The 18,586-nt window shown below is 39.3% G+C and overlaps 1 protein-coding gene across 1 annotated transcript; it reads left to right on the forward strand.

The window, feature by feature from the left end:
• Window positions 1-1,705: 1,705 nt before the first annotated feature.
• Window positions 1,706-17,988, forward strand: ccnyl1 (cyclin Y-like 1). Its single transcript, XM_008288270.1, has 10 exons — window positions 1,706-2,683; window positions 5,381-5,455; window positions 6,202-6,245; window positions 6,924-7,024; window positions 7,458-7,493; window positions 7,599-7,650; window positions 10,111-10,230; window positions 11,249-11,415; window positions 15,434-15,596; window positions 16,596-17,988. The coding sequence occupies exons 1-10, from the start codon at window positions 2,521-2,523 to the stop codon at window positions 16,710-16,712; spliced, it is 1,038 nt and encodes a 345-aa protein (XP_008286492.1). The 5' UTR covers window positions 1,706-2,520; the 3' UTR covers window positions 16,713-17,988.
• Window positions 17,989-18,586: the final 598 nt, after the last annotated feature.

Raw genomic sequence — 18,586 nt, forward strand, 5'->3', positions numbered from 1 at the left:
AACTCTACTTTGTGATGTGATTACACAATATCTTTCCAGCAATTACAAGCAGTGTTTTGATTTCTGTGCCAGAATAGTTTGTACCCTCTGGCCACATTTGTGCATGTAACAGATTGATATCCATGTGTGTAAAAGTATATATAAATATATAATTTCTAGAACAGTAATAATATGACATTTTTTCTAACTTTTACTGTGATCAGTTTGTATATTGCCACTTTTACAAGTTATCAACTTCAAATGCCATGTATAGTATCTTGTAGAGACAAGGTCACCTAATGGTGCGTTACGTTCTGTTTGTTTTAACATTGGTCACATGATAAAACTGTACCAGCCCATTCTTTCAAAGTGCTGTTACTCTGACATTACATCACTCTTTTGTAAACACTTGCTATGTCACAATAAACTGCTCTTGAAGATTGTTATGTATTTTCTTGTTACGTAATGATCATATATGAACACTGAATTTGTGACACGGTGAATCATGAAGAGGTCACTTTTTAAAAAAAAGATTTAACACAATTAAGATTTAAAAAGCATAAATGTGATTAATTGCATGGAATTTGCTGTTATATGTGCTCATACGTTTCTAGCATCCCATTCTAACAGTGTTTTTTAAGAGCTAAATAATTATGACTCACATGGAGTTTTTTATTGTGCGACAAAGACTTATATCCATTTACTTTAATCTTTTTTTAAATGTTTTAATAAGTATAAGTTTGAGGAACTGGGCTATCATTTTACACATTAATACAGAAAAATGTAGTTTAGATATGATTGATCAGATACATTTCATAAATCTCCACTGGTGATAGAAGTAAAAGTCTTGTTCATGTAGAAATATGTAAGTATTATCTGAAACAAAGCATCAAAACAACGACAACAAAAAGGGACATTTTATTATGTTGGAATATCACCATGCATTGATGTGTAAAAATCAGTCTAATGTTTCAGTGAGTCAAGATCAAGCTATTTTTTTAAATTTATTTTTTATCTATAGCTATGCGTACTAGTGTCATAAATGCACGTATTTTATGTGTGTTTTTTTATTATTATTATTTTGAAAGTGACCAGTGACTAACATTAACAAATTCAATATTGCATCATGAAAGTTTGAAGTTTCGAATTAAAAGTAGCGTTTGAACTAAATCTAAGTAGTTTTGCTGCACCATTATATTTAATACATTTATCATTATAGTTTTTGTCCTTGTTTTATTATTGTTGTAAAGCACTTTGTGATTTTGTGTCCATGAAAGGTGCTATTTAAATTAATTTTACTGACTTACCACTTGTCAAATGTACGGCTATAACATAAATTTACTTATTTTTTGACTGAAATAAATGCAACAAACTGATAAAGGTTAATTTTATATTTCATGGACAAGGAGATGTTTAGAAAATATAAAATGAAACCATCACTGCTCTCCTCCTCTGTTTCAATGAGTGTTGCTGTGATTGACAGGTGGATCGTCCAATAGCGGTCCGGCTTCAGCTTTCACTGTCAAAAAAGGGTGTGGATCGGTGACGATACAAAAATAGTAGCTTTGTAACATTTTATCGGTTTAAATCGTCTGTAACTGACAGCTCCTTTATCCAATCAAAGGCTTCCATGGGTCCTTATTTTGATTTATCAGCCAATGGGATTGAATGGAATTCCGAAGTAGGCGGGCCTACAACATCCCCTCCTTGCCAAGTAGTGCCGTTTGTGAGCTCCGGCAACAGATGGCGGCGCCTACATACAACACGGATCTGACAGGGTGGAGGCTCTGACGGGGAACCAGTTTCGAGAGTTGGTTCTCTCATGAGGAACCGGGAGAAGGGGTGGTCTGTGTGACTTCATTGATAATTTCTTGTCTACGGTGTGGGATTAATCGCTTTTTACCTTTGTTTTTTGGTGGAGGCCGCAAGAAGCCTCAGGCTAGATTTGACGACACACCGAGCCGAGTGCAGGAAGACATCTGTTGGATTGTTTGGAAAGTATCGTAAAATGTATTTGCCGGAATTTGACATTTTGAGGCTATAACGCATTTATTTATGTCGAGTCTGTTGTGTTTACATGATAGGAGAAAGTCGAATTAATGTGGAGTAGAGAAAAGTTAAGCACACAAGCTAACTAGTTAGCTAGCCTGCTAAAATGCTAGTTAGCTACCTAGCAGCGAAACTCTACCATGTTGAATGAATGAATGAATGGACTGAAGACTGCCTGCATTTAACTAACAACTGATTATTGTTGTTGCAAGACCGCGTCGGGTATTCAATAAGAGAACACTGATTTTCTACAACAAGCTGCGCCTTTCCGGCTACCTGTTCTGTTACACTACTTATCCACAAATGGACAGGAATGCAGTTCCTGGGAGTTGGTGGACAGCGGCGAATTAGCACGCAAAGATAGTGTTGTGCTTCCACTGACTATAGCCCGGTAATGTTTAAGAGGCTGGTGGACGCTAACTTTAGCTAGCTACAAATATTTGCACTACTCAGACTTGGCTGCAATAGTGTGAAGCTTACACCCGGTTTGGAATGGGGAATACGGTGTCATGCTGCGTCTCTCCCGAGTCGAGCCCCAAACTACCTTCGAGACAACCGGCAGAGCGGCTGGAGGAGTTCCAGACCAGCACCGAAGTGAGCGATGACAACACCGTGCCCTACCTGCAGCATATCAGCGACAGAGAGGTCCCTGATGGTAGGTGTTCACCTGATGCATAGCTTACTTGATGTTCCTTTCTAAAATTTGAACCATGAATCATCACAGTCATATTTGTTTATAGGGAGGTTCATCTTAATCCAGTCCCTGACATGGTGCAGAAAGATCTGCATGTGACTTCCAAACACACAACCTGACCAGGATGATACACAAAGTCAAGTCACTGATGTTTATTTAGTGCATGCAACACAACAGCCATTTAACCAAAGTGTTATTCAGAAGAGAAATGACACATAAACTCTACAGCATGTGTTTACCTCATGCATTTCTGTTAATTTGATATTTAAAATGTGCTTATAGCTTGTATGACACTAAACTTGCATATTTGTTACATACATCGGTATATAATTGAACCCCCCCCCCCAAAAAAAAAAAAAAAAAACTGGTTGAGACAGATAGCAGCCCCCCCAGAGCCGGGTCCTGCCAGAAGTTTCTTCTGGGTAAAGGTGAATTTGTACCTTTCAAAAAGCTTGCTCAAAAAAAATTTCTACATGGGAAATCCAACAAATACATAGATTCCATGTGAGCCAACACTTTGGCTTCAATGAAGAGGAAGAACTCATGACGAGGTCTCCAGTACAACCAGGCTCAGGGAGTGTGTCAATCTGCCTCGACCAGTTGTATTGAAGGCAAAGGGACAGACAACAAATAAGAGAATATAAACACTGGACAATGTGGCGGGAAAATGCAGCTGCAGAGCCAGACATACCTGCAGAGAGTCACAGGGCAAAGCACAAATTAAGGAGAGAGAAAAGACACAAATGTAATAGTATGTAATGGTGCATAAAACTACACCGAGGCAGTGACAACAATCATTTGATTATAAACTCGAGTATGAGCACAAGTGAAGACAACCATATGAACAGGATAGCTGAGGTAAAGCATAACCAAGACATATAAACTCTTATGTGCACACACACAACAGCTGACTTGTTTAAAGGACACTTTTGCTAATAAGGACTCACAAACAGGTTGAATCTTTGGCGTGACGACACTCAACAACTTGATAATTTAGTCTTTCACAACTGCAGGGAAAGTACGCAAACAGACACCCTCTTTGGCTACTGCCAAGTTGCCAGACGTGTTTATTGCCGTCCTGCTGCCAGCACTGCACTGATGATGAAGCCATTCTTGGCACTATTCAGTTAGCCCACTGCATCATATTGATCACACTAGCATCACATTACCAAGTTGGACATTAACAATGAAAACATCCCTCTCATCTTCTTGGCGCCACATTAACCACTTAGAAATTAGCAATAAAGCAAGCCCTTCATTGTTACAGTTAATTTTTATTTCTATGGCCTACAGATGAAACAGAAACACCACTTTAGTCAGAACAAACATGATTTATTTAATTTTTTTTAATCTTAATGCATCTGTAACATACTCCTCAGTGGCTGTGCCCACTGCTACAGAGTTAAAAGGTGCAACCTAAGTTTGGCCGTTGGGCCCCAACACCCCTCAGAGTTTTTCCTTTCCTTGCTCATGCTGTGATCACACGCTGTGATACAGGCCCTGGATCAGGAAAGCATCTCAGATATTTCTCTGTGATGTAGGCTCAAGCTCAGTTTTGTACAATCAGTCCTTGTGTCGCCACTCTTCATTGACTCCCAGACATGCACGGTGTTCATTCCATTCATGTTGTTGTGGACAGCATGTGTGTGAGTGCAGTTTGGCGAGACCAGCTGTTGACCGGGTGTGAGTTGAAATCGGTCCTTCTTGCATTCCTTGCTGTCGTCGCTTCACAAATGCTTCCATCACCTAATCCCCGATCTTTTATGTAATGTGCTGTCTGCTCGGATTTGGAGAAAGAACCCTTTTTTTTTCTTTCTTTTTTTTTAAGTAACACTGCTGCATAAACAAGTGCTTTCTTCTGTTTGTATTTCTTTTAGAGTTCTATTTTTATTGACCACAAACAGTCGGTCTGCTGTAGTAGCTATCAACAGTGTAAATTCTCCTACAGAAAGAAAACAGAATTTTTAAGTTGTAAATGTAGTTTGTGATAGTAAAAATCTTACTATATCACTTGATACCTAAATCTATATTTTGGACATTAGGCAGGTCAGTTTGTTCGTACTTTGAAGGCAACTTATCACTCAAGGATTGTAACATTGATAGAAAAATCATAAGCGCCTCTGGCAGATCTTCCCCTCTGCTTCTCGTGCTAATGCCAAGTAACTGCTGAAATGTTCGGTAAACTCAGAAACTAATTCAACAATTCCACTGCTGGTACTCTTGCAAATTGGATTTGAAGTGAAATGGCCATTAAAAGGGTAAATAATTTCAGCAGATTAATGAATAATGTAGAATTTGCACCTATTTGTACATACACACACACCAGAAAAGTTAGTATTGATTTGTTCTCAAGTCATGTTTGTCATCAAATCTCCAACCTTGTCAGGTTCGCTGATGTTTCTCTGCCACTTCTGTAGTGTGCTCACGTCCTTGCTTGTCTCTGGGGCTATGTTTGTGATATTGATTTATGCATATATCCAGGTCTCATGCATTATTTCTTAATGATGGATATTGATACCTTACACAATTACACTGGGTGCTTTTCAGTCTGTAGCTGGCTCACAGCTTCATATTCGCTCCTTTTGGATTTATCTCTACTGAGAAAAGAGAGCTGAGCAACTTTCAAGGTTCATTTATACACTTCTTTTGTTTTCTCAGAGCTGGCCTTAGAGTCGAACCCGTCGGACCATGCCCGAGCAAGTACCATCTTCCTTAGCAAGTCCCAGACAGACGGTGAGCAATCATAACATGACACATCACACAGCAGTGATTCACTTTAACTGTTTTCCTTAAGACCCTGGGAACCTTAAAGACATCTGCGAACATATGATGGGCTATTATAGGTGGGGTGTAATGTGAGTTCTGTACTAAATATTCATTCAGTTATTCTTTTTATTTTTTTTGGCGGGTAACTTTAATCATAAGGCCCTGCTTTTATTGTTATTGCACTCAGGGCAGTGTTGTTAAAATGTCCGTCACCTGCTTCACTGTAGAGCTTGTTTAAGTTTGGAGTGCATCACATGTCCTGAAGCCACAAGTGTCTCTAATAATCAAGTCAAGTAAGCAGGTCCTCAAGACTCTAAGATGCTTTAAATTAGCTGCCAGTCACCAAAACATTTAGTACTGATTGCATGTAGGGCGGTGTGTTTAACTGTGTGTCTTAAACTCTCAGCAAGCCCCGATTTTAGAATTACTGATTGTTTATTCTGTGTATTGTTGTTTTTGTTTTTTTGCTGTTTATGTGGGTGAAAATCACCACTTGTTAGCAAAATTAAGACTTACTGTCATGTAGAGATGGCTGTACAAACAAAAATGTGCTATAATGGATGCTATATTTCTGTCTTTGCCCCGATGTGACCATGTTAAAGGTATTATATGGCAGCAAGAGTTAAAAGCCTTAGCAAGCCTTAAATTTGATTTGACTTCAGAAACCTTGTGATTTTCGCTGCCTTTTGTTGAGCATTTGTCTTTCTTTGCAGTACGAGACAAGAGGAAAAGCAACCACATAAACCATATCAGTCATGTAAGTGTCAATATTTAAGTGTTAATTTTACATCTGTGAGTGAAAATGTAAAAAAAAAAAAAAAAAAAAAGTCCACGAAGCTGGTTTGTTTTTGATGGTGAATTAGATTCAAATTTGACCAGAACTCGGTCTGTAAAGGCGATACATTTTGTGTTTTAACAGACATAGTTGGAAATAGTAGTTGTTTGTATTTAACATCCTTTTATGTATCCGTAAAAGATGATACCAAATCTCTCACAAATAGTCAGTTGATGTTGGTGTGTACGACCCTTCAAACAACATTAGAGCTGGAAACACTAAAGCACTGTGTCAGAGCAGAAGAGTCTAGGTTCTACCAACAGTAGCTGTTTATAAGGACCATAATCTGTCAATGTTAGCACACCTAACTCAAATAAAAACAAGGCTAAAGCAGAAAACCTTGTTTATATGAGTAGCAAAGTTGATAACAAAATCAATTTCTTTGTTTTGCCTTTCTAGCAAAGGAAAAATAAAATACTTGACTCGGTTCAAACTGCAGTGACAGCAGCTGTTCGTCATGAAACTAGCCCTGCAAACATTTTGTGAAAATTTGAAATGTTCGCATCTGTTTACCGATCTGGAGCCACCCTGTAGAATCATAAAGATTACATCCTCTTCCCTTCATCAGTTCAATGTGTTAACTGATTCCAACATCTCCAGGTGTCTCCTGGTCCACTGTCAAAGAAATACAGCTCCTGTTCCACCATCTTCATAGATGATAGCACCGTCAGCCAGCCAAACCTCAAAAGCACAATCAAATGGTGAGAATTTTATCTTGTACACACACACACACACACACAGGAACACAAACACACAACGCAGTGTTGTCCGAAAGTCACTCGTTTCAAGTCAGGAAATCCTGTTACATCACAACATGGTAATCCTAAAGTAATACTCAACGGATGCGTGACTGAAACAGATGTTCTTACACCTCATCTGGGACTGTAATCTGTAATGATATTATTTTAGTGAATCTGGATAATCACTTTTGATCAGGATTATCTTAGAGTCTATAAATTAAATCTTCCTCCTGAATGTGTCAAATGTTTTATCACACCACAAGCTTTGATACACACACACACACACACACACACACACACACACACACACACACATTCTACTAGCCTCCCATTGAGATTGTTTTTGTTGTAGTAAAAACTAATCTAATCCAATTTTTCAACTCTCTTTCTCTAGTGTCACTTTAGCAATATACTACCACATAAAAAACAGGTAGGTGATTCTTTGATTTGATCATTATGTCACTTTTGGCACATTAGGTTGCTTAAACAAGTATCCATGTGAAGTATATTGACAGATATATTGTTTGTTCTTTAGGGACTCAGACAGATCACTGGATATCTTTGATGAGAAGTTGCACCCTTTATCAGTGAGTATGGTTTCCTTTTTCATTTAAAAAATCAACTGGTGAACAGCAAATTAGTTTGTACACTTTTTAAAATCCTACAAATCAGAACAAAACATAGCTGGACCAACAAATCAGAAGGACGGTAAAGGTGGAAAACTAAACCCCAACATTCTGTACGTAACAGAGAACAAGAGGTGTTAGAGTAACTTTCTTTTTTAAACCTGAAATCTTTTCTATGTGGTTTAGTAAATTTAATCCTTCCATTCCAACATTTATCAAGTATAGCTGTCCTGAGTCTCAAAGCAAATTTTTTTTTTTCCATTACAGAACTATCATGCACCACATTATCGTAGGTTGTGCTTGACTCACCCATTTTTTGTGTTTCTTGCTGATGACTATCATTATTTCAAGCATGTGTGTTTTAGGGAAGCCAAGGATCTATGGCAGCATTTTGTCCAACTGCAAGACTTAAAAACAAATGTCAATCTTGATTTTGAAAATGTTTTGCAGTCCAGTAGTTGGAAATCCCAGAGAATTCCCAGAGTAACGGTTTGCTCTTAGTCCCACGACCTCTCCACCACTTTGCCTGCCCTTCCCTGGACTGTGTAACTGCTGGTGTTGTAAAGTCTCTGAGCATTTTTTTTACCAGTTAAACTCTCTACAAGAAAGCACGTTTAAATTCATTGCTTATTGTTAAAATTTTCTTCTTTCCAGCTGTAAAAATCTAAACAGTCGAAGTGTTTTTGCTAGATAGTGCCAGGTTCAGACTGCAGGAGTTATTGGCTCACTGATCCCAACAATTGGAAGAGAAATCACGTCTGGGATCTTGGTCTGAACTGATGTTTTGGCCAGAATGTTTAATAATGCAAGTGGTTTACAGATCCAGTCTTAAGTCTCCCAAACTGCTCGCAGACTCATCTGACGCCTTTAACTTCAGAATCAAACTGGTTTCATATTTAGGAGGTAAAGTCTGTGAGGTATCACACGGCTGCACATGTCGGTTCTAAACATTCAGCCCTTGAGGCTAATGTTAGCCATGGATTTCAAAACTGACGGTTACAATCTCACCTCCAGTTCTCAGTAAAGAATAGACAAACTATGTTAACCACATTTTCTTATCCAGAATTATTTTAGCCTCATGCTTTTTGTTTTTTTTCCTCACTGAGTGACTTGTGAATTTTGCCTTTTCTTCAATGGAAGGGTATGTATAAATCTTAGGACGACTGTATCTTTACAGTTTGGCCTTATGTGTGTGAAGCAACCCAATTTAAACATTTGTCAGGATGTTAGAAATTGTGTAATCTGAGCCCGGCATTTGCAAAATTGTTTTTCCAAGAAGAAGTTCAAATAAGTGTTGAAGCATTCATTTTTTGGCATTTGCATCCAGCCTGTTAGTTATAAACCCTGGATCGTAGGCCGCCCAGCAGATCCTTGTGCCTGAAAGACTTCACTTCTTTAAAGCAGTTCTTAAGTGAAAGGTCTAACTGTAGTTTGGGTTTTTCCCCATGTGATGTTTTAGTTCATTCTCTCCAATAGTAGCCTGTAGAAAGACCTTGATCCTCTACAATAAGTATGTCAATTAAATTTCCTCCAGCTGTAATGGTGACAGTTTTGTCAGGAAGTCTCATCATCTGGTATGTAACAGTAAAATAGAAAGTTCCTCCTTCAAGACAGTAGTTTGGATTCATCAAGTGTCTATTCAAACAGTCGGTCTGAGAAACCTCAAGTTGTTCCTGCAATGTACATGCAGCATATAAATGCAAATTTTCATTCTTTTTCTTTCTTTTCTTTTTTTTTTTTGTCGTTATCAATCACTTCTTTGCAGACTGATTGCACATCCATGTGATCCATGTGGTGTCTCAGTAAAAACACTGTGCTGTGTGTTGTAACAGTTGAACCTCCTCTTCTTCCTCCTGTAGTCAATAATAGTGGTGTGATTCACTGGTTTAAAAAAAGATACAAGGAGGAGGAAAAAGTCTGCCTCATTCTCTCTTGTGGTCTGTATTAACGGATTCCATTCAGCTGTAGACTTGTGACAAAATGCCGTAAGTGGTTCTCACTCCACACTGAAACTGCCCACCCTCACAGCTTCAAGTGCCGTTACACGCTGGAGATGACATGAAGATTTGGGACAAAGCCAATATCAGCGTTGACCGCATCAGAAAGGCCTTTTAAAAAGTAGTGGGTAATCTGGCCCTATGTGTTAATGCAACGCTTGATTACATGCTACTCTCATCTCACTCCTATTTTGCAGCCAGCTTAGTGGAAAATGAATGCACTGTTAGATGTGGTTTGTTTTCCAGATCTTGCATTATTACTGGAAGTGCATCTGACCAACAGCATCTTGTTTGTGATTCTTTTCCATGAAGGTTTTGCACATCAGGTTTGATGCATCTCCATAACAACTGAGGGTTTTCAGACGTTATCACTGCATCTTACTCGCCTCCCTCAGACGTTTGTGTATCCGTTTATCCCACACAGAGAGAGCCAGTGCCAGATGACTACTCCCATGTAGACCCAGAACACAAATTGATCTACCGCTTCGTCAGAACGCTCTTCAGTGCTGCACAGCTCACCGCAGAATGTGCCATCGTCACACTTGTAAGTGCTTGTTGTGATAACTGTATCGCATTCACAACTGCAACTGTACGCCATTGTTTTTGTATAGTTCATATCTGTATAGTTTAAGTCTGAGAACATGATTTACCTCTTCTATATGGTATAAAATAATCCAATTTTGTTAAGAATGCTATCTCAGTCGGATTGCACTTGTAGGAATACATGTCTTGAATATTACCTGAATAGCCCTAATATCTCACCACCATTATTACTAAAGTTAAAGTGCACAGTGGCTTTATAAAACATAAACGGACTTATTTGCTGATGCTGTTAAACACTGTTTCTTTAACTGGCCACCAGAGGGCAGTAAACTCATGTTAAATGACTTCTCCCAAATAACGCAAATGGTATCTGACTATTGAATGTCTGTATGATGATAAAACAACACAGACTCTGCATCAACTTGGTTTAAAAAACACTGAGGGCTAAACAAAGATGGATTCTTTATTAGATTAAAAACTGAGATTTTACAACACAGTAATCTCATAAGTAACATCCTTTTATGTGACATGACACAACAGCTTCAGCAGGTTTGCCTCAGGATGAGTTTTTTAAATATGCAGTGCAAAACAGTGTGTATTTCTCTGCACATGGATGTGCAATTTCTCTGTTTTTTTGTTTGTGTGTTTACTAGCTGAGTTGCAGGGGCAAAGCTAATCTTTTTTCAAAATGGCCCAATTATTAGCAATTATTTTTGCAGTTAGCAGCATGTGGGCTATTTTACTTGCGCTTGATTGTTCTGTTTCTGTTTGTAAGGAGTAACCAAAAATTTAAGGAAAATGCCAAAATATTGTCCACATCTGTCCATATTACAAGAATATAACACATAAAATAGTGCACCTTATAGTTTTATATAGGGAATTTGCTGGTGCAGATGCACACAACCAGACTGTTGTCCCTGATAGTATGTTAGGAACTGATAAAGGAACTATTGAAGATTGAGCTGCCAAAACCGTGTCAGTTCAGTTAAAAACTGACCTTTCAAACATTCTCCTTCAAGGTGTACTTGGAGCGCCTGCTGACCTACGCTGAGCTGGATATCTGTCCCTCCAACTGGAAGCGCATCGTCCTGGGAGCCATCTTGTTGGCCTCCAAAGTGTGGGACGACCAGGCCGTGTGGAACGTCGACTACTGCCAGATCCTCAAAGACATCACTGTGGAGGACATGTGAGTGGGACAAAGATGCACTGTAACACGAGAATGATGGGGAAAGACACAGAATCAGGGCATTAAATCAATCAAACCCAGTCAGTGTTTGTGGAGGGAGGTCATTGGGAACCACTTTAGTGCTATGTTTTGAAAAAATATTAAATTATACACACTTAAATTGTTTCTTATTCATTTATTTCAGATTTAAGCTTTGAATGTGGTATGTCTTTTTAGAGTCATTGTAATATGTTTGATATTAAATTATATGTTATATTTACCATATAAATAAATGTTTAAAATGTATGGACCTTTGAAATCTTTACTAAGTTTGACAAACTTTACAAAAACAAAAGAAGAAAAAGAGGTTAATGTGTTTAACAGAACATCTATGCAAAGTTGAATCTTGTGTGAGGAGCCAGAATAAGAGCAATTCAGTGGAAGAAGAGACTACACCTGTATCAGGGAAATACTGTCTTCTCTCTGCTGGAGGAAAAGTGGTCCTGATTAGATGAAATCTTTCTCGCTGCTGACTCAGGAACCAAACAGAGTTCAACAATAACCGTCCTCTGATTCTGCAGTGTTGGTGGTGTTTTGCAGCTTTGTGTGAAGCAATTCAGATGACAGCTCGGGCCAGAGGCCACTCAATCAATACTAGTTTATACGAAGCAACACTTGAAGCTAAGGTGAAATGCCAAATGTCACACAGACAGGAGGGGGACATGATATTGATTTGATACGGGGGGAAATGATGCACATTTTCAGAAGGTCACTCCTGGACCATATCCACAGTCCTGCACTTGGATGTTCATTTGAAAAAGTGACAAATTGTTAGATGAATAGCACACAGCTTGTCAGTCGTAGCACAAGGTTGGTGTGAAAGTAAGATAATCACTTTCAGAAAGCTATAGATATCAACACACCCCTAAATCAATGTCAAAAATGTGTGGGGTTATCGAGGTTTCGGACATTATTCAAGCGTCCAACAAGCAGCTCAGAAGGAGCCTAGCTCCCCCTTTGTCTCCCCCTTTGCATCCCCCTCTAAAACCGTGGCACAAAGCTGATCCTCCTCTTTGGGTTTGCTGCTCCCACTTACCAGTCTTGTCCTAATTACCGTAGGGTCTTATGAGACTGTAGAAGTGGATGTAGTGAACCAAAGAAAACCTTGTTTAAATGAAACTGTACATTTTCAACAGACTGGTTACCTGCGCATCATCTCTAGAATAACTAAACCAGCCACAGTGCACTGGGTCAATTCTACTACTAGCCTAGTTAGCCTAAATTAGCATAAAATGTTAGTATTTGCAACATGTTAATCATTATCATTTATTTTGTACTGAAATGAAAACAAAAGACTGAGAGCAGACTACTAAGCACCTGCTCATTGTCATATGTATATCTGTAATCTAGACAAGCTTGTGATCCCAGTTCAAGAACCATTGAGGAACAGAATGAAAATTTGTTAGCCTTCTGTTTCTAGATGATACTCCTTGTTGGTTGTTGGGCTGTGTGAAGTTTATTGGCCTTCTATTCAAACAAAATGCAGCCACACTAATCACTTATTTAAAATGGAGTCAGTGTGAAGCTGATTCTGAGTTTAGAAAATGTAAATACTTCAGACCTAGCAGTTCCCATTAGGTTGGCTGAGTTCAAAGTTGTGTCATCATCGGTGTGTTCACAGGTAATCTCTCTTCCTTCTGCTGCCACAGATAAGGGAATAATCCAAGAAGACTACTGATGTAGCACTTTTTTTTCTTATTAAAGTAACACAGTTTGATCAGATTACAGCATATCGACCTGAACTCTACATTTTTCCATGCTGAAATAAATGCATTGTGCCAACTGTTTGGGTTTATGCTGAGAGGAGTCTGTAAAGAGTTAAGATACGTATTGTTGGCATGTCCAGGTGGGAGAAAGTTCTAGGGAAGTCCTAGAAGATGGTGGTGCATTTAAATGTTCTACTTGGCCTGGAAAAACGTTGGGATCCTCAAGGAAGTGAAGGAGAATGTGTACAAAAAGGAGGTCATCCAGACTTGCTGCCACCAAGACCCAGACCCAAATTGCTATAATTCAATACACAGTGGATTAGGAGCTTGTTTCTGAATCATTGTTAGGCTATTTAATTCTGAAAAAAAATCATTCTGATCCTTAATTGTGTTTCTGAGATGTTCTGCATGAGGTTCTTGTGTGTGTTTGAGTTTTTGGCCGCCAGATAGTTTGGCTGCCTGAAAAGAAGGTCCCTAACAAATACAACAGGGTTCTAGCTCTACAAGCTTTGCCCTCATAATAAAAGGAATATAACAACAAAGATGCACTTAAAGCAGACCGAGGAAGTGCTGGGATAGATGGAAGCCACAGCATCTCTGCTGCCTCTCAGGCTATAAGCCAGTGAAGAGGCCAGAGGCTGCACTTGGAGGACCCAGGCTTTATTTCCTGCAATTGCTTTTCTCGTGTCTGTGTGTGTGTCTGTGTGTAAAAGAGGTTGAAAGTGCCTTCTTGTTTTTTGTGATTTAGAAAGATGCGTGTATCGCCTGCATGTGTGCTCTCTATCTGTGAACCCCCATCCCGCTCTCTTTCCTCTCGTATACATCTGACCTACACTCTGTCTGCTCGGTTTTCATTGCTGCTATTGAAGTGTCTTTGTGAGCCCGGTCGGGTCTGGATGGAGGGATGGGAAGAAGAGTAGAGAGAGAGAGGGAGAGAGAAATGGAGGGGAAGGTCTCAAGTGCTCTCACTGCTTCTACATAATGGCCCTAGCTCTCGCCCGCTCCATTAGTTGCCCCGGGAGACCAGACATCACACACACTCACTCTCACCACCTCTGCTGACCAACAAAGCATCCTGGATGCTGTCTCCTTGGCGACCACCTTCCTTTAGATTTTCTCGTGACTGTGATGATGATGATGAGGAAGGATGATGGAGGTTGTAGTCTGGAAAAAGATGAGCTGTGATCCTCAAAATAAGTGCTTGGAAATGCACGTCTGATTACCCGTGTGTGTGTGTGATCTCTATGGAAGAGATTAGTTTCCATCTCCACACACACTTCCTGCGTTGAAGTTTTTGTCAATACACAAGTAACTCATGTACGAGTTTGTAATTTATCTTCTTTTCCAGATACTGACTATTACAGTGTGACTGTTTCTTTGGTCGCATTCGGTCTCCTTCTCAGCTGTAAAGATGTTTTTTTCTTTTTAGTCTTTGAAGAATAAAAACATCCTCTATTGAGTAGGCGTTTCCTCTCAGTGTTCCTGTGCCTGATCAAAATTCATACGCAGGCCTTCATGTCCCTTTTTATCAGAGTTGTGAGGTGCGAACAACACAGTCAGCTTTGTCCTCTGTCAACGTGGTGCAGTTTTAATTTAATTATGTCCTGTCAAGATTGCTTTTCTTTTCGCATTGTTTGTGTACAGTGGCTTTTTCAAAGACAACATAGGATTTTGCATGATATTTTTTAATGTTTTATCTACTTTTTTATAAATGTATACAGGAAAGCTTCTTTTTTTTTAATGGCCATTACAGGCTGAGATTTTCTGCAGGATTCACATTTGAAATTAATTTTTTGTAGTTCTTGTCAATGTGACAACCAGATGAATCTGGGAGCTTTTGTTTAATTTTCTGCTTGTGGCTCCCGCTGACTAAACAGAGGAGCACAACGGAGGTGCTTTTGCACATTTTTTCTTTGCTCTAATTGGTTGTAGGTTTATCCAATTGTGTCGAGAGGTGTTTTTTTTGTTTTTTTTCTGCGCCAGTTGATAATGTCTCGTAGAAATCAAAAATGAACTGTGAGGTTCCCGACTAACTTTGTCTGGCAATACTAAGCTAGTTGTCAGTAGCAAAGGGTAAGCTGAAAGGCAAGAAATGGTTTGCTTGGACAGCCTTATACGTCTGTTGAACTTGTCCATGCTTCTGTTTTGTTGCCTTCTTAGATGTCTGTAGCTTCAGTTCTCTGTTGCTCTGAATACAGTTTACTTTATAACTTATAACTGATGTATTGAGACTCTGATCCAGATTAACCCTGAGCTGTCTCCCTACACTCCAGGAATGAGATGGAGCGCCACTTTCTAGAACTTCTCCAGTTCAACATCAACGTGCCCGCCAGTGTCTACGCCAAGTACTACTTCGACCTGCGGCAGCTGGCCGATGACAACAACCTAAGCTTCCCTCTGGAACCCCTCAACAACCAGCGAGCCCAGAAACTAGAGGTGAGCTGCCGTTCCAAGATGACAAAATGACAGTCATGGTCCTGTTATATCAACATTGTTTCACAAATATTATGTTTCTATGCAACTAAGCTGCATTTTCATGTGGGCTTTATAAGAAACCTAATTTTGTTTTAAAGCAAATGTATGTTCTCACAGAAAGATAAGACTGTGATGTAGTAGGAAAGACTTACAGTTTGAAAGAGTCACAAGGTTGGCATTAGGAAGTAGGACGGGAGGATGGTAGCACAAGTCAGCAACAGAACTTTAACCCAGGAGACCAGCGCTCATGTCCCATGTGGAACCATTCTTCTAAGAATTAAGTTTTGCTTTTAATTGTTCTTTACTTTTAGTTTTCACTTGCTGTTTGGTTAAGTTTAGACACCAAAACTACATGGTTAGATTTGAAAATAGTATGGTTAGGGATATGCAGATTTGAAACATATTTGTGATAGCCACAAATAAACATAATCCAGCAGAAAATACAGTCCATCTCAGAACTTAACTAAACAGTGCAGTTCTGTTGTTTAGAAACATTTTTTTTGGTAGATGAAGCAGGTTTTATTTATGTCTCTGCTCTGCAGCAAACATGCTGCACTTGAGCTGTACAGGGTCTTACCTCAGATTAGAAGTTGTCTTGATGGTGGCTGCAGCAAGTTCTCAAGCGAAAAGAAAATATCTGTTTATTTTAGCAGCTGTTTTTGTTGATTCAAGGTTTAAAAGGAACTTTATGCTGTTCATTGTGAGGAAATAAACACGTTACTAACAATTGAAATTGTAATAACACCATAAATTAATTCTTATTTTGATAAAATAAACACCAAGCTACTTTGTGTGGCTTCTCTGCTCTGGAACTCTACATTAATGTGCAGTGAGAATTGATGCATCATTCCTTTATCCATGCTGACTTCTTGAATGCAACCACCCCAGAATAAAGCATAATTTTGTGTTCACTTACTCTGTGGCTTGTCAGTAACTATATTTGTATGCTTGTTGCTTCAGGCCATTTCAAGACTATGTGAAGATAAGTACAAGGACCTGAATCGCGCTGCGATGAGGCGATCCTTCAGTGCAGACAACCTGATAGGTATACGACGCTCCAATGCTGTGCTGTCATAGACCAGACTGCTGCCCTCATATTTCCAAAGCCCAGCTAACCCACAGCCAGCCCCGGACAAACATGGCCAGCTCGCCGAGTCGCCATCACCTCAGCAACATCAGGCAGGTCTGAGGCTTTAAACGCCGCTGACTGACCTGTCCAAACGGTAAATTATATTGCAGTTGTAGGGGTGCGTGATTGTTGAGTTAAACTTGAAATCCAGGTGTTTACCTAAATGAGAAAACTTTACCACACAGCTATTGTTTTTACAAATCCCATATTTATTGTTTACCTGTCCCTCATTTCGAAGAGAAAGTGTTGAATAGGAATGACTCAATTGATCAATGTGGAGTAGACACCTGCAAAAATGTTTGAATTACTTTATGCAGACTTAAAGGCCAAGCTGGGGGTGTTTTATGTTTTTGTTAATGTCACCAAATCCCATGAAAAGACCAAACATGTTATTGGGACTCTGACGTCTCAACTCAGACTGCAGCTCCCTGGTTTCTTCTGAAGATTTGTGAAGCAACAGCAGAGATCTGGAATACGATAGATCAGTCTTTTAAATCACTGTTTGATCTTTTCCTGGGGTTCATTAACAATATTAAAAATATGAACAGATTTCTCCTTTCATATAGGCAGAACAGATATAAAATGTCTTTCTTGTATATTAGTTATTCCCAAAAGTTGCATTGGAAAGTGTAAGTCAGACTTGTTTACTGTTAATACCAATGGTGTTTTATTATGTCTGAGTAAATTTTCTACCCATGTGGACCGATCATACAGCATGTCTCATATTACAAGGTATTGAGCTATTATTCCTCTACAGAAGTGGGCTGAAGTAAGAAAACCTTCAGCTCGCTCTTGTCTGTCAAGAAATCAGGAGTGCCAATTGCGATTGGTGTCACGTTCTAGTTTCAAATCAGGACGGTTTACTGACAACGGATCAGTACTGCTACTGAGGGCTCCGATAGAACGGTTAAGTGGGGTTCCACACAGTCCAGCCTCAGTATTGTGCCCCTCAAATCCTGCCATCCTGACCTCGCCTCTACGAACCTACCAACAGATTACTGATCTTGTGTTTGTCCAAGGCCCCGAACACCCCGAGTTTTCAAACACACTACATAGATACTGAGGGGGGAAAAAGAGATGAATGGGCACTCCCCTCCTTTTTGCTTACTATGTAGGCTACTAGCTGTGAAATTTGTCTTGTTTTTAAATTGAAAAGAAAAAAAAAACATTTGCAGATGGAGTATTTTAAATAAACACTAATCATGTAACAAAGATACGTTGTGGCTTCTGTGTTTTGTGTCAAATGCCGGTGTGACTTCAGATGATCAAGTCAGTTCCACGAGATGTGAGTTGTTGTGGATATTAAACCGATCTGACCAGAGAACTGAACTACAAAGAACGAAAAATGGGTTATCAAGATATATTTAGCTTAAAGTCGGGTTCAGCGTCACAAAGGTGGCTCTCTTTTAACCTGCTATATCACCATGGTAACTGATGCTGAACGGCTAATCTGCTCCGGAGAAGAGTTTCAGATTTGAAGAAGTGTCTCCCTTTTACAAATTCTTTTCCTGGTGATTCTCTGAGTGATACCGATTCTCAGCTGAGGGAATACATTCTAACTGCATATTAGTAATCCCACTGAACAAAACCATGCAGCTACTGCAGGCTAGCTGTATGCAAGGAGTTGCCGTTAGAGCCTATGTGCATTCAGCTGGTGGTGTAGACAATGCATACATAAGGTTTTAATGTTTGCTCCTATCTTTGGGCTATTTTACACTGCAGCTAAGAGAACAGAACAGAAAATTGATTAGTCAAGTGGTATTTATCACAAACATTTCAATTAATAACATTATTTTCACTTTGATTTGGCCAAAACTGAAAT

The sequence above is a fragment of the Stegastes partitus genome, unplaced genomic scaffold, assembly GCF_000690725.1.
Source record: "Stegastes partitus isolate 25-593 unplaced genomic scaffold, Stegastes_partitus-1.0.2 Scaffold550, whole genome shotgun sequence".
In the NCBI taxonomy this organism is placed as follows: domain Eukaryota; kingdom Metazoa; phylum Chordata; class Actinopteri; family Pomacentridae; genus Stegastes; species Stegastes partitus.

What these genes read in the sequence shown, in the direction of transcription:
- ccnyl1 (XM_008288270.1), top strand. Translation starts at nt 2,521, where the DNA reads ATGGGGAATACGGTGTCATGCTGCGTCTCTCCCGAGTCGAGCCCCAAA. An exon ending in CTCAAAAGCACAATCAAATG is followed by an intron (nt 7,025 to 7,457) that starts GTGAGAATTTTA and finishes CTCTTTCTCTAG; the next exon opens with TGTCACTTTAGCAATATACT. An exon ending in AATGTGCCATCGTCACACTT is followed by an intron (nt 10,231 to 11,248) that starts GTAAGTGCTTGT and finishes TTCTCCTTCAAG; the next exon opens with GTGTACTTGGAGCGCCTGCT.